At 41.0% G+C, this 16,566-nt stretch overlaps 1 protein-coding gene across 10 annotated transcripts in view; it reads right to left on the minus strand.

Moving 5' to 3' along the window:
* The window catches only part of NEK11 (NIMA related kinase 11), a 318,233-nt gene that overhangs the window by 108,808 nt on the left and 192,859 nt on the right, over positions 1-16,566 (minus strand). For all 10 annotated transcript variants that reach the window (XM_017862319.1, XM_017862325.1, XM_017862318.1 and 7 more), the window contains one exon: positions 9,908-10,068. In XM_017862319.1, the coding sequence (XP_017717808.1) occupies positions 9,908-10,068 (161 nt within the window). The remainder of the gene's footprint in view (positions 1-9,907; positions 10,069-16,566) is intronic.

A 16,566-nucleotide genomic window follows, 5' to 3' on the forward strand; every position in this document is an offset into this window, starting at 1 on the left:
CAAGGTTGGCTCAGGAGAAGCTAATTTGGATTGAGGGTAGAGTATATGAGGGACTTAACTTTGGTACATGCTTATTTCAGGATGTCCATTAGAGACTCCTAACCCTACTCCCAGGCAGACTGGATATGTGAGTCTAGAGTTCTTTTGTACACGCTTATTTCAGACTGGATATGTGAGTTTAGAGTTCTGTGAAAACAGAACTGAAGAATGGAAGGCACACACTTGGGAGCTGTCAATCAATAAATACTATGTAAATATGCAAGGCTGAGTGAGATCCCATGAAGGTGGAACTATGTCTATTGTGTTCATTACCATATACCCAGTGCTTAGACCATTCACATCTGTGATGCATAAATGAATGACCCAAAAAGTAACTCATCTGTGTTTATGTTGTGTTTTTTTTTTTTTTTTTGAGACGGAGTCTCGCTCTGTTGCCCAGGCTGGAGTGCAGTGGCCGGATCTCAGCTCACTGCAAGCTCCGCCTCCCAGGTTTACCCCATTCTCCTGCCTCAGCCTCCTGAGTAGCTGGGACTACAGGTGCCCGCCACCTCGCCCCGCTAGCTTTTTTTTTTTTGTATTTTTTAGTAGAGACGGGGTTTCACCGTGTTCACCAGGATGGTCTCGATCTCCTGACCTCGTGATCCGCCCATCTCGGACTCCCAAAGTGCTGGGATTACAGGCTTGAGCTACCACGCCCGGCCCTGTGTTATGTTTTTAAAGGTGTTTTTTTGAGACAGGGTCTTATCTGTTGCCCAGGCTGGAGTACAGTGGCTTAATCATGGCTCACTGCAGCCTCGACCTCTTGGGCTCAAGTGATGTTCCAGGTTCAGCCACCCAAGTAGCTTGGTGCCACCATGCCCAGCTATTTTTAAATTTTTTTGATAGAGATTAGGTCTCACTATGTTACCCAGGCTGCTCTCAAACTCCTGAGCTCAAACAATCCTCCCACCTCAGCCTCCCAAAGTGCTGGGATTACAGTAGTTAGCCAGTGTACCCAGCCCCACCTACTTTATTTTTCCTGCAAGTTGCATTTTAAACTATTATCTACTCTCCCACAAATGATGTCCAGAACAGCTCTGAAAAATATTACTAAGTTACTGAAGCCAAAACACCAAGGTGACCTTATCCATCTTCTTCACACTCAGATGTACCTTTCACATCTCAGCTTGATCTCATTAGAAGCCAAGTCCTTCCTTATATGCATTCATAATTCATAGGAAGGCAGAAGATGCCATTTAGCATAAAGCCATAGGGCAGGGCTGATGGCACCTTTGTGAGGGCTTCCCTGAAATCAGGAAGCTGATATCACAACTCCCATCTCACTACTGATGGTGGCCTTCTGCCTTAAAGTATGTGCAGTGATAGGAACACAGAGCCACATCTACAAAACTCAAACTGCCAACAAGCCCCCAAAGCTCCCATAAGACTAAAAGCTTCTTTCACTGAATTCCGAATTGCTGAAACATGACTGTCAATGTGTCCACATTTCACTGCTAATGCCTTGTTTACTCTGCATTATTAACACCTTCTAACTGCAGCTGTCTCTTATTAATGCCCAGGTTCTTGGCAAGTCAATGCCTGTGGGGTTGCTTTAGGGTTTCAAAGACATTCTTAGGTATCCAATGACAGAACTCTTAAGACATTTAGAATTACGGCTTAGAAATGTAAAGGATAAAGAGACGAAAAAAGAAAGCGGGGCTGATAGAATGGAAACATAACACCTACACAAAACAGGGCAATGGATTTTCCAGGAACTGGTGAGGCCTGTACTCCTTCTGCAACAATCCATTTCTAGAATTCCCCCACAGTGAAAGAAAAGCTACCTCTAATCAATCCTTCCACTTGTTCCTTATTAACTACTTAATCTCTTTCCACTCTATACATGCAATAGCCTAGAGAAGAAAGTCCTGCAATTTAGTGGAGGTTTATTGCCACAAAAGACAAAAGAATTTTCAGTCCAAAAGATAGTCATTGTGGTACACAGTCTTTATTGCAGATTTCTATTTTAACTCTAGTTCTAGCTTTATTTTATTTAAATCCTACAGAGTAAGTGAAAAATGTAGCCCTGTGATTTAAATATGATTTTAAATCATCAGCTCATAGTCCATTTTCACACACTTTGGAGCTGTCACTTAGGACCCAAGCATCTCCTTTTCTTCTCCTTTACCAACTTCTACATTAAGTTCTATACTTACTCCAAATTCCTAATGTTGGTACAATGAATATTTGCTGGTTTAAACCCCAGCTCTGTCATTGGATGGGGTAACTTAGGTCAAATTAGTTATTCTGTCTGTTTCATAGTCTTCTCATTTGTAAATGGGTGAGAGATGTTAATTCCATCAAGTGCTGAGAGTATGAATGAGATAAGGCATGTAAAGGACTTGGCACAATACCTGGATGCTGCAAGGTAGCTCTCTCTTATTATGACTGGTGTTTTCCCAGGGATGACATAGACCCCTGTGCCTCCAGATTACCAGGTTATGTAGGAACAATGCACCCCCAATAATGGCCCCCATGTGTCACAACCCTTTCCTCCCAGGTTGGACACCATTAAATGGTATTTACTCTCCCTGTCTAGGTGAATGAAATATTCAGAAAATTAAATTAAATTTCTGATCACAAAACAGCTGGATGGGATTTGTATTTTTCTGTTTGCCAACACTGTTTAGGATGGTTTTCATATTTTTTGCAGGCTTTCTGTGTACCATATGGTCAGGGCACCTCAGCTCTGATGATAGCTAGGGAAATAGGGATTAATGTAGGGTAGTGGAGGGAGAAGATTGTTGGAGAGAAAAGCACTACAGGGTCCATTACAACTAGTCTTATCAGCTGTGTCTCACCACTCTCACCCCAAAGTTCCAGGAGCAGCACAGCAGAGCACAGGGCATCTCACAGTGAAGGTCACTGTTCCTTTATTTGCCCATTGACCTGTAGACCTCTGAGCAGCCACCAACAAGGGAGACCGTGGGGCTGGTGACCTCACCATCTGCACACTGAAGGGAACACTCAGATGCTTTGCATTCCTGCTCAGTTTTGCTTTGCCCTTTATTCACCCTATTACCTTTCTCCTTTTTCTCCATGCTTTGGTATTGGGGTGAAAAATGTAGGTGTGATCCTAAATCCTATAATGGACCTAATTTTAAAGACTTAATGTCTAAGGTCTCCTACAAAGCCTGCAAACTCACACATGTACCCCCCGAACCTAAAATAAAGGTCAGAAGAAAGAAAAAAGAACAGCATATCAAATTGTTAAGAGAAGTAAGTGATACAATTAAAAAAAAAAAGCCCACTGTGCTGTATCCCACAGCAAGGTTTGACTGGTCCCAATATGACTAGCAATGAGCTGTGCTTTGATCTGGACAAGAAATGGGAGAGAGAGAAGGGGGAAGAATCATGATGGAAATGAAGGCTGGGATGGGGGTAGGGATGGAAATTGTTACCTCAAAGTCTCTCCTTTGAGCAACACACAGTCTACAGAAGGCCTACCACCTAGAAGGAATGACACACCAAATTGGGAGTATCCGCTGACACTTTAGCAAGGCTGATTGCTTTACAGCCTGGGACACAGGCCAGCAGAATGCTAATGGAAAAATGATCGACAATCTGAAACAGCTGGGAGTCTGCTTTTTAGAACTGATGACCTCTGGCCGGGCGCGGTGGCTCACGCCTGTAATCCCAGCACTTTGGGAGGCCGAGACGGGCGGATCACAAGGTCAGGAGATCGAGACCATGGTGAAACCCCGTCTCTACTAAAATACAAAAAATTAGCCGGGCGAGGTGGCGGGCGCCTGTAGTCCCAGCTACTCAGGAGGCTGAGGCAGGAGAATGGCGTGAACCCGGGAGGTGGAGCTTGCAGTGAGCTGAGATCGCGCCACTGCACTCCAGCCTGGGTGACAGAGCAAGACTCCGTCTCAAAAAAAAAAAAAAAAAAAAAAAAAAAAAAAAAAAGAACTGATGACCTCTAAGGTGGTTTTAAGACAAAAAGTGTTTCTTCCCTAGTGTGAAGGTAAATTAATTAGGTCAGATCATGTAAAAATAACAGGCAAGTAAGTCCCACTATTGGGACTCAACAGTTCTGGCAACTTCTCTTAAAAAAGAAAAGGACATAGGCCAGGCGTAGTGGCTCACGCCTGTAATCCCAGCACTTTGGGAGGCCGAGGCGGGTGGATCATGAGGTCAGGAGATCAAGACCATCCTGGCTAACACGGTGAAACTCCATCTCTACCGAAAATACAAAAAAGTAGCCGGGCGTAGTGGCAGGCGCCTGTAGTCCCAGCTACTCAGGGGCTGAGGCAGGAGAATGGCGTGAACCCGGGAGGCGGAGTCTGCAGTGAGCAGAGATCGCACCACTGCATTCCAGCCTGGGCGACAGAGGGAGATTCCATCTCAGAAAAAAAAAAAAAGAAAGAAAGAAAGAAAAAAGAAATGGACATAGTAGGAGGAGATAAATCTGTATCCCGTAACAGATGAGAGATGTTGGGTCTTTTTGGTTTTACTTTTCATAACTCAGCACTCTCCCTGGAACTGGTTTAAATTTTGCCTTGTACATAGCACAGTCATTCTGTTTAGTAAAAAGGTCTTGCCAGAGTACCAGATAATGCAATGGTCCTGCAGCTATTCCCTCGCACCTAATGCATTTACTCTATCATCAGTGGAGGAGAAGGGATTTTAACTGTTGTGCAGAGGAAAGACTGTATAAAGCAGAGGCTAAAAATAAAGTCATATAGTCCAGTTCTGCTACTTATTAGCTGTGTGGGCTTGCAGATGTAACTTCATTTCCTTATGCCTCAGTTTCCTCTTGTGTGAAGTTAGGATGTCACAAACAGTCTTATCTTTCAAGGGACCCAGGTTTTAAAGTCAGCACTTGAAATAGCCTCCACTGCTGTTTGTTTTTTGAGCAAATGAGACAGTTGATTTGCACTTAGGGACTAGATTGTGTGAAAAAATGTATCTTAAATACTGGAAGTCTACAACAACAATCCAAAGCAACAGGAGGCTTTTACAGTCTGAGAGACGCGAGAACTGAGATGCAGGAGAGGGACAGGGCTCACATCTCTCAGCTCATTTTCACTCTGGAGCATTCAGCAGAGTCACATGAAATCCCTAACTAACGATCCCTTCCTCTCTCCCACCTTCACCTTCTCCTTTACCTCTGTCTTCTCCCTTATTTGAATTCTAGCCAGTTAAATTCTAGTTTGATGCAGTTCATCTAGAATATACACATCAGAGTTGTTGCAAGAATTAAATGAAATAATACACCTGTGACAGCCATGCGATATGCCACTTACAGTCCCTTCAAGAGAGACCCTGCTGCGAGGAGCCTAGTGATCTAACAGCCCTCGGCTACAACACCTTCAGAATCCAATGCAGGGTCCACACTCAGGTCCTGCTCTTCCCAGGCAGCTCCCAGGCAATGTAAGCACTATGGGGAAGTTAGGGCCAGCCATTCTTTCCCAGTGCTAGACTCCAGCAACAGACCTTGCGCTCCCTCTCGGCCGGGCCAAGTCTTTTTCAGAATTGCAGTGCAGCCCGAGGCTCTCATCCAATTGCTCCCTCTCTCTCTCCCTCCCTCCCTCCTTCCTTACTTTCCTTCCTGCCTGCCAGCCTGCCTGCCAAGGCTTTATCAGAATTGCGCTGCAGCCTGAGGATCTCATCCAGCCAACCTACCTTCCTTCCTTCCTTCCTTCCCCTCAAATATATCAGTATGGTTTAAGACTCCTCCCACCTACTTGATAGGAATTTCCTTTTTATTTCTAATTCTGTCTCATCACCTGCTTCCTGGAGAACCTGAACTGACACAGCATGCAAAGTACTGAGCATAGAATGAAGGTTCTGGAAATACTAGCTGTTACTGTTATCATTACTATGATCTGATTAATGACTCAACTAACAGCAGAAACTCTTGGAGGCATCTACCATCATGACAATCAGATCCAAGGGTCCTCAGCAGAATCTCAGCCCTTGCCTATCGCATATCCAGTTCTCTGTCCCTGGGACAACGTTCCAAACAGAAAATCAATTCTTTTTCCTAATGCTTCACTGTGCAGTGAGAATTTCAAAACCTCTGAATGATTTGGGGTAAAAGCATTGAGAACTTCAGAATCAACTGGAATAGTGGACGTCCAACACCTTTCATCTTAGGAAGAACAAACACCATAGTCCTGAAGAGCCTTCTTAAAACAAGTCTCAGTGAGAGCCACATTCATTAAACAAAGCCCTTCTGAGGAAGTTTTGTGTCAAGTCATTATTGTCCACCTAGTATGTGTATTACTGGATGCATCTGAGCCATTTATTAGTCTCGGAGAGAAAAATGATAGTCAAGGCAGCAAGGGAAAGACAGAAGAGTCTGTGAAAACACTTGACAGCCTACAGCCCTAAGCCACGTCCACTAGAGCGCATAGAACACTTTTCAGTGACAGGTCGCACAAGTTGCGGGGAACCCTCTTATGACGGCAGCTATAAACTCAATTCTCCTGAGATCTAAGATGCTGGTTCCAATTCAGTGACCACAGACTTAGCAGAGGCGCCATCAACAATATGATAATGGCTTGTGAAACAGGTTTTATTGATGCTGTGCTTATCACAGCAGAGAAACAGCTGGCAATCAGCAGCAATTAGGTGCTTAATGAAACTGCTTTGGAGACACTGCTGCTGAAAAGATTGCCATGGGTGGCACAAAGAACTCAGCAATCAATCTCAATGAAGTCCGTGGCTGTGTTTCTTTTTGAAAGCACTTCTTTCATCAAAATAACTATGTGACTTTGGCTCCATCTAAAGGAAGGGGAATCAACTTTGATCTGATGACACACATAGAATGCATTGGTGTGATAACCACCTAAGCAGACCCTGGCACACTCAGAGGTCCAGGGCAAGACTAGGGAAAGGGGAGAAGAGGCCAATCTGAGAGATGGCAGTAGGTCTCTCTCAATTCACAAAGTTGACCATGACTGAGTTCTGTAGTGTAATTTGTATGTTGCTAATGAAAACAACCTAAAAGGGAAGAGTCCATACTCATCACCTTTGGGGGAGGAGAAACAATATTGAATTACTGGAAGAAAACAAATGGGGTTGTAATTACCTGCCTCTATTACAAATTACTCTATTGTGTAAATGTTTTTGCTACTCCATACAAATTATTTTTTGCTACTCTATACACATTATTGTGTATTGTTTTTGCTACTGTAGAATATATATTGACCTAGAATGGACTTGGCAACACTTCTGTTTCCCTTATGCCAAGTCCATTCTAGGTCAATAAATATTCTATAGTAGCAAAAACATTGACTTGAGAATGTGACTGATGTGGGCCTGAGGCATGGGTCTGATCCTTGCCTAGCTACGTGACCACAGGAAGGCTACAGCTCTCTCAGAAACTCAGTTTCCTGAATTAGAAAATAGGAATAAGATAACTACCCAACAGCGTTTGTGAGACAAAATACCATCATGTATGTGAGAGACTGTATTTAGTCTGTTCTCACACTGCTAATAATGACATACCTGAGGCTGGGTAATTTATAAAGAAAAAGAGGTTTAATGGACTCACAGTTCCACATGGCTGGAAAGGCCGCACAATCATGGTGGAAGGTGAAAGCCATGTCTTAAATGGCAGCAGGCAAGAGAGAATGAGAGTGAAGCGAAAGAGGAAACCCCTTATAAAATCATCAGATCTCGTGAAACTTATTCACCACCATGAGAGAACAGTATAGTGGAAACTACCCCATGATTCAATTATCTCCCACTATGTCCCTCCCATAACACATGGGAATTATGGGAGCTACAATTCAAGGTGAGATTTGAGTGGGGACACAGCCAAACCATATCAGAGGCCTTAGCATCTTGTCCCAATAGATTACTTAAAATCAATCACAATCTGTCATGTAACATGTGATAGACACACAACCCAGAGAACAAAAACTGCTGCCCTTATATTTATCATCTGCCTTAAGACTAATAAGAAAGAATTTAAAAAAAATACTTAAAAGCAGGTTAGAAAATCTCACTTTAACATTAAGGAGTTTTGGCAGTATCATAAAGAGGTACTAGATACCATGACTGGGTAACTTCATAATAATAATAGCTAATATTTCATTAAGTATTTTATTAAGTTCTGAGCATTATTCTAAGTACTTTATATTGATTACTTCATTTAATCCTCAGAACCACTCTATGAGGTAGAAAACATTATTTTTTCACTTTACAGATTAGAAAACTGAGGCACAGAGAAGTCTAGTAATTTGAACAAGATCATGCAAATTGCAAGTTATAAAGGCTAGATTCAGATGCAAGCAATCTGATTTCCAATCCTATATTCTAACTGCCAAAGATGGATATTCTGAGACTGGCAAAATTGTATTTCCTGACCTAGGAGCTGTTTGCCATATAGTATTTTATTCATGTGGTTCTGAATCTGTTATATTTTCTTAAAAAACATTTCTAAGTGATAATATTAGTAGCTAAAATTTTACCACTTGATGCTTTGACCAAAAATTGGGCACTGGATGTATTTTGCATATCGTGTGTTTTGCAACCATAGGTGCAGAATGAAGGCTCTGTAATGTTGCAATAATATCCGTTACAGTTATTTGTGACAGTGGCTCAGAAGGTAGTAGAAATTGTATTTTTGATTTGTGGTAGGAGGTGCTGTTGTTTTCCAGATTCCATTGGAAAAAAATGGGGAAATCATATAAGCAAAGTTTTTATTTTGGCATTCTGAATCCCCCTTTTAGCTGTATTTTTCTCAAAATCTATTTGTTTCTCTCTTCATGTATTTGTCTCCTAAATTACCTCTCTCTAATCCTTACTCTTTATCTCTTTCTCCTCTTTATCTCATCCCTTTTTCTGCTTGGCCCCATACCTGTACCCTACTAGTTCCCTTCTCCTTGCCTCTCTCTCCTAGTATCAAATTGGAGAGCACTTCTTACTGCTTTTATTTATTGAATATTATGGTGCATGATCTTTATTAAAAATGGTTGAATGGATTTTTGGAGTGAATCATCTTCACTCCAGAAATCATCTCCTCTAGCTGAGCTTTCGCTCAGTTAGGTGTCCTTTGGTGGACTTTTATTTTAGTAACTGCATGGTCCTCAGTTAATAAAAGCTTCTGTAACTCATGGAAGTTTAGGATTGGAAGGTAAGAAGAAAATGAGGTATGGATGTATACATTGCCCAAAGCTCTCCCCTTTATCTTCATATGCCTCTTGCTTTTTTTCTCTTGCAGACACCCAACACAGAAAGCACATGTCAGGGGTGTTTCTTGGCCTATAGCTCATATAAGGCTTAATCTTGCTATAGTCAAAGAGATCTACTACAAGGGCATAGGGCATATACTCAGAGAGACCTCATCACTTAAGCAAGAATGTGTCCTCAGAGGCTAAAAGTAGCTAGGAAGATTATCCCCTAAGCCCAGGATCTTTAGGTCTGATCCCCAAAGTATAATAAAAAATAAAAATAAAAAAAAAAAATAAAAAAAAAAAAACCAAGTCAGTCTTTACAAATTTGTATTTGCATTTAATTTGTGAACATGACCCCAAAATATGATTACCAGACAAAAAAGTATATAAAAAATCCCGTTCTCTCTGCTAAAGAGACACTTGCATTTTTTAATTCAATAGCTGTATACGAATCCCTCCTCAGTGTGCAATGTGGTGTGCCATCCCCCAACAACCCAAATAAGTACAGTGTACTCCAGCTCTTCCCTTATCAACATGGTTCAGATCAGATTCTCCAAATTCTATAGGGCCCTGCCTGCCTCTGGACCTTGATAAGCCAGACCTATCACAAGTAGTTATTATAATAACCCTGGCCACCGTGTCCCCAACTTCACCTTAGAAGACTTCCTTTCCTCTCTGGGAGAGTCCAGTCAGTACCTTGAACAGTTCCATGGCTTCCAATGGGGAGTATCATATACCTGTTGGTTTGTTCTGTAAGTAGGCTGGGATCCCTCATTCTTGATTTCTTTCTCTGGTCCTGCTAACACTATTTCTTCTTCCTCCTCATCACTCTCTTCACAATAGGAATCAAATGCATCAGCATAGTATTCTTCAGCCACAAGTGGGTCTTCTGGGATCTCTGAAATAATGAACAAACAACAGTCAGATACTACCAGTTATTAAAATTATAATGAGGTAAGAATACCCTGTCTTTTCACAGGGATGTATATTTTGCTTGCACTAACAAAGCTTCCATGGAGTGTAGAGCTGAATCTCAGCTTCCTGAAAGTATTTGGTTGAATGTAATAAACACTCAGCAAAATAAAACCAGTGGAGGAAAGGAGGAACATTTCCATTAGCAACTACCTTTTGAAGGCAAGAAAAAAATCATGAAACAAGAATAAATAATATGCTTGAACATCTTGACATTTGGAGGCATGAATCCTTATTTAAAATGAGGAAATTTAGGAGCAAAGGTAGGACAAGATGTCCTGGCTGAAGGGTCCTGTTACACAACACACATAAAGTTCTTAGCGTAGGTAGTTGGAGCAAAACTACCGCAGCATTTTTTCTAGATATTTCTTTTTTTTTTTTTTTTTTAATGTTACTGCTAAGACCAAACAAGATGACTAGGATATACAGCAGCAGCATTTTGGCAAGCTGGGAAAAACACAATTCTTTTCTAACAGGTAATGATAGCTTTTGAGATGGAGTTCACTCTGGTGGGTCCTATTTACTTAACCTTACATTCAGCACTTATTTTAAAAAAGAATACCCACTTGAACTGATGACAATAAGCATCTACCCAAGTTACTTGATGCAACATTGTTAGTAACTAGAATAAAGTCGGTGTTTCTAACAATCTTCAGTGAAGAAAGGCCATGAATGGATCACAATAAAGCATAACGATATAAACTCTTATTTACTAATGGGGGCCTAGAAATAAAGAACTACCCAAAGAACTACCCTTGGGTCGGGGGAGGAGAAAATTGTAATACTCGACTGCAGCAAAACAGTAGGCATTTTAGACTTTGCACCATACTCAGACTTAAAAATAAAATTTGTATTCTAAATTATAACACATTATATTTCAATCTATTGTTGCTATTTCCTGTCTAGTGGGAAAAATATGAAATTTGGGGTCAGAAAATCAAGGCTGGAATCTAGCTCTTCCACCTTTTAGATGAAAATTTGTGCAAGAGACTTAAACTCACAGAGCTCCAATTTCTGTGATAAAATTAACATAAGTGTAATCTAGTAGAGTGGCTACTGAGATTTAGTAATAGAATTCTCATGAAAGCATCGGTATGCAGGGAAGTTTCATACAAATGTTCACTCAATTTCCATGTCTGTAAAAATGGGCTTTTCATTAAATGAGTTCAGAATCCTTTCAAAGTAAAATACTTAATGGATTTAGAATTCCCTGGAAATAGAAGATGTTAAAATGTGTTTGTTATCTATGGTTTTGCGCTAAAACATAAAAGGCTGCTGTAGAGTAGAATAAAACTAGTCAGCTCAAAAGACAAAATTACATATATTCAAAACTGCCTTTGCCAGTTCCTTAGAAAGCAGTGTACTAGGGATCTCATACCTTCTCTCGGCAATTTCAACACAGCGTTTTGTTTTTTTTTTCCAGATCAGTTCAGATCACTGATTTTCAGCTGATCATCAGATGAGATAGAATACTGTTATGGAGAAGCCATAGTTTTTATTTTTTTATTTATATTGAAATAATATATATTATTTTATTAAATGTGGCTTCTAGTCATTATATCAAGAAGACACCTGCATGTGTCTGTATGTACACACATATATATAACATACCTATACACGTATGTAGATGCATATAGAACTTCAATATCTTTTGCGTACAAGTGGTTTTTTGGTTACATGGGTGACTTTTGCAGTGGTGAGGTCGAGATTTTAGTGCACCCTCACCCAAGTAGTATACACTGTACCCAATATGCAGTTTTTTATCCCTTACCTCCCTCCCACCCTCCTCCCCTCTGAGTCTCCAAAGTCCATTATACCACTCTGCATGTCTCTGTGTACCCATAGCTTAGCTCCCACTTATAAGTGAGAACATATGGTATTCGGCTTTCCATTCCTGAGTTACTTCACTTAGAATAATGGCCTCCAGCTCCATCCAAGTTGCTGCAAAAGACAGTATTTCATTCTTTTTTTAACGGCTGAGTAGTATTCCATGGTGTACATATGCCACATTTTCTTTATCCACTTGTCAGTGATGGGCAGTTATGTTGGTTCCACATCCTTGCAATTGTGAATTGTGTTGTGATAAACATAAACGTGCAGGTATCTTTTTGCTATAATGACTAGAAACCATGTTTAATAAAAATCTTCATTTTACTTACACTGAGAATGACAAGAGGATCACAGCATGAGAAGTGTATGAAAACTAAAATCCCCTGAGAATCTCCTGTTCTGCCATCAAGTAGGGCCATGTGCTTGCTGAGTGGAATGAAAGACAGAACCATATGATATCTTCCTTCTCTTGCCCACCCTCAACTCTCTCTGAATCTCTGTGTCCTTCTCTGAGCTGTCCATTCTCTCTCTTTGCCCACTCTCTTCTACTTCCTCTCCCTCTCCTTGAGTCTCTTTGTCCCTTTGACAGTTATTCATTCTCTCACTCATTCATATTTTTCCCTCTTGCTCTCCCATTTTCCCTTTATCTTCATTCCTCCTTGTCCACTCCCTTGGCTTTCAAACTATGACATGGTAAGAAATATCATTTACATTGGTTGCCCAGTGCACAGAAATATGCTTATATATGTATGTATGTAAATATCTTTATAGTTGAAACAAAAGTTTCATATTTCAAGACCTACTTACCCAAACTACATATGATACACTCTGGTGTTTTTCATTCTGTTCAATCATTTTTTTATGCTGGTTGCAACTCACTAAACTGACCTCTCAACCTGCAGTTTGAAAAACACCCCAACCTAGCTAGAGAGACCAACATTCAGAAACACTCCTTTAGAATGCTGGCTTTGGCATAAAAACAAAATCTGCATTTAAGTCAAGCCTCTAGTAGTAGCTCTGTAACATTGTGTTATTTAAGCTTTCTGCACTTCAGTTTTCTCATCTATAAAATAAAGATGATAATATTGGTCTCATGGAATTGTTGGAAACATTCCATAGTATAATGGATGCAAAGTATGTATCAAATAAATGTTAGTTACTATTGGAAATAATAAGGCAAACACTCAGTAGTTTTGCCTGTAATACCCAACACCACTTAACAGTGTCACACATCACTTAACAATGAGGATATCTTCTGAGGAATATGTCATTCGGTGATTTCATCATTGCATGAACATCGAAGAGTGCACTTATTACAAACCTAGACAGTATAACCTACTACACATCCATGTTTATGTGGTATGGCCCATTGCTCTTAGGCTACAGCCCTGGACAGCATGTTACTACACCGAATACTGTAGACAACTGTAACACAGTGGTAAGTATTTGTGTATCTTAACATTAAAAATGTACAGTAAAAATGTAAAAGACTTTTTAAATGGCACATCTGTACAGGGCAGTTACCATGAATGGGTATGCAGGACTGGAAGTTGCCCTGGGTGAGTCAGTGAGTGAGTGCTGAGTGCATGTGAAGGCCTAGAACATTACCGTACACTACTATAGACTTTATAAACACTGGACACTTAGGCTACACTACATTTATAAAAAACGTTTTCCTTTCTTCAATAATAAATTAAACAGCTTACTCTAAGTTTTTTAAACTTCTTGACTCTATCGTAATAACACTTAGCTTAAAACACAAACACATTGTATAGCTGTACGAAAATATTTTCTTTTTTTTTACTTCTCTCCTAACTAGGAGATAGTCAATAAACATTTTTTCTTTCTTTTTCTTTTTCAACTATTTTGTTAAAAATGAAGACACAAACACACACATTAGCCTACTGCTACACAGCGTCAGGATCACTGATACCACTGTCTTCCACCTCCACATCTTGTCCCACTAGAAGGTCTCTAGGGGCAGTAACACACATGAGCCTCCATCTACTGTAATAACAGTGCCTTCTTCTGAAATACCTCCCGAAGGACCTGCCCAAGGCTGTTTTACAGTTAATTTTTTTTTTAATAAGTAGAAGGAGTACACTTTAAAATTATGATAAAAAGTATAGCAGGCCAGGCATGGTGGCTCATTCCTATAATCCCAGCACTTTGGCTGGCCGAGGCGGGCAGATCACCAGAGGTCAGGAGTTCAAGAACAGCCTGGGCAACATGGAGAAACCCACTCTTTACCAAAAATACAAAAAATTAGCTGGGTGTGGTGGCGCACACTTGTGGTCCCAGCTAACTGGGAGGCTGAAGTGGGAGGATTACTTGAGCCTGGAAGGTGGAGGTTGCAGTGAGCCAAGATCATGCCAGTGCACTCCAGACTGGGTGACAGAGTGAGAACACACCTCGAAAAAAAAAAAAAATGTATAGTAAATACATAAAGTAGTAACAGTCATTTGTTATCACTATACTGTACATAATTATATGCATTACACTTTTATATGACTGGCAGTGTAGTAGGTTTATTTACCCTGCATCTCCACAAATATGCGAGTGGCTACGTTGTTCTGCAATGTTTTGATGGCTATGATAGCACTAGGTTTTGGGAATTTTTCAGCTTCATTAATGGGACCACCATTGTACATGCAGTCTATCATTGACCAAAAGATTGTTACGCAGTGTATGACTGTATTAGACAATTGCAAATATATACCCAGGTTTAAAATATTTATTTTAAATAGAATAACTTCTCAAAATTCAGACTGAACCCAACTGAAATGGGTAATATGGAATCTAGACTCTCTCTGGTTTCCTTTCTGTTGGACTCCACAGGAATCCTTAGGCAATTCACCACACTGTTCACCTCCCACTGTCCTTCCTGTCCACTGGTTCCGTCTAGGTTTCCTTCAAGCAGCTCAGGAGAAACCTCTGCAAGGGGGTTTGACAAATATGTTCCGTAAAGGGCTACATAGTAAAAAGTTTTAGGCTTTGCAGATTACATGGTCTCTGTCACACAACTACCCAACTCTGCCTTTGTAGTGTGAAAACAGACAATACATAAATGAATGAGTGTGGCTATGTCCCAATAAAACTTTATTTACAAACATAGGCAGCAAACCAAGTCAGATCTCTACAACACAGACAAATCTTTCTTTTGTTAAAATACTAAGTTCCTCTTCCCAAAACGTAGCTCACTATGTACAGACAGCCTTAGTCCCTTTCCCTCTCCTACCTAGGATTTCCTCCTAGAAGGGGAAGAGGGAAAGAAGTGGCCAGGGAAAAGTGCCATTCTGCCACCTAAGTTGTAAAACAAACTGGGATGAATCTGTCTCCAGTATTTCTTAAGTAAGCTCCATTAACTTGGTACTGCCCACGAAAGGACTCACTTTCATTTTCAAAGGGAAAAGTCAAAAGAAATGTAAGTCTGTTTGAACTGTGTTTGTCAAGCCTCATGTTTTTCATACATAGACCCAATTTGAAGCCTTATTAGGCTAAGGTTCCTTTCTCCTGTCACTAAGGGGAAAAGAGTCTGATAAATAGCTTTAATTTCCTTGTACCCTGAAGTCAGCCTCATAATGGGTATACTGGAGTGGCATTCCAGATCTTCTGTATGCCGGGTAAGCAGTAACAGAACGTGTTTATGAAGGAATCCAATAATGGCTGCACGAGTTTGGACACACATGTTTCAAATCCATGCTGGAAAAACGAAGACATCACCCTGTTCCAGGAAAATGATGGCCTTTATCAGATCCTCCAATTAAGACCCAAATAAATGCCTTTCTCTAAGACTTGTGTGAGCATCAGGATCACCCGCGGGCTTGTTAAAATGGATCTCTGGGTCCCACCCCAAGACTTGCTGATTCAGTAGGTCTGGTGTGGTACCTGAGAATCTGCATGACTCCCAAGTTCCCAGGTGATGCTGATGCTGCTGGTCTGGAGGCTGCACTCTCAGAATCACTGCTCTAGAATGTGACTAGTTCAAATAAGAGTATACACTATAACAAAATAGAAAAGATTTTATACTATCTCTACATATTTCAACCTTTGTATGTTAAAGACAAAATGTAAACAAAAGAAAAACTTTGCCTTAGAAGAGCTCAAGTTGCTGTGCTATTAGTTGTCTAAATTACTTACAATCTCCATGGAGGTATAAGTAACTGAACTATTCCCATTTTGTTGATAGAAAAGAACAAAGCTGGGGGGCGGAGCAAGATGGCCGAATAGGAACAGCTCCAGTCTCCAACTCCCAGCGCGAGCGACACAGAAGACGGGTGATTTCTGCATTTTCAACTGAGGTACTGGGGTCATCTCACTAGGGAGTGCCGGACAATCGGTTCTGGTCAGCTGCTGCAGCCTGACCAGCGAGAGCTGAAGCAGGGCGAGGCATCGCCGCACCTGGAAGCGCAAGGGGAAGGGAATCCGTTCTCCTAGCCAGGGGAACTGAGACCCACAACACCTGGAAAATCGGGTAACTCCCACCCCAATCCGGCGCTGTAAGCATCCAGGCACTCCAGGAGAATATATCCCAATTCTGGCCGGGAGGGTCCCACGCCCACGAAGCCTCCCTCACTGCTAACACAGCAGTCTG

Source organism: Rhinopithecus bieti, unplaced genomic scaffold (assembly GCF_001698545.2).
Source record: "Rhinopithecus bieti isolate Rb0 unplaced genomic scaffold, ASM169854v2 scaffold_62793, whole genome shotgun sequence".
In the NCBI taxonomy this organism is placed as follows: domain Eukaryota; kingdom Metazoa; phylum Chordata; class Mammalia; order Primates; family Cercopithecidae; genus Rhinopithecus; species Rhinopithecus bieti.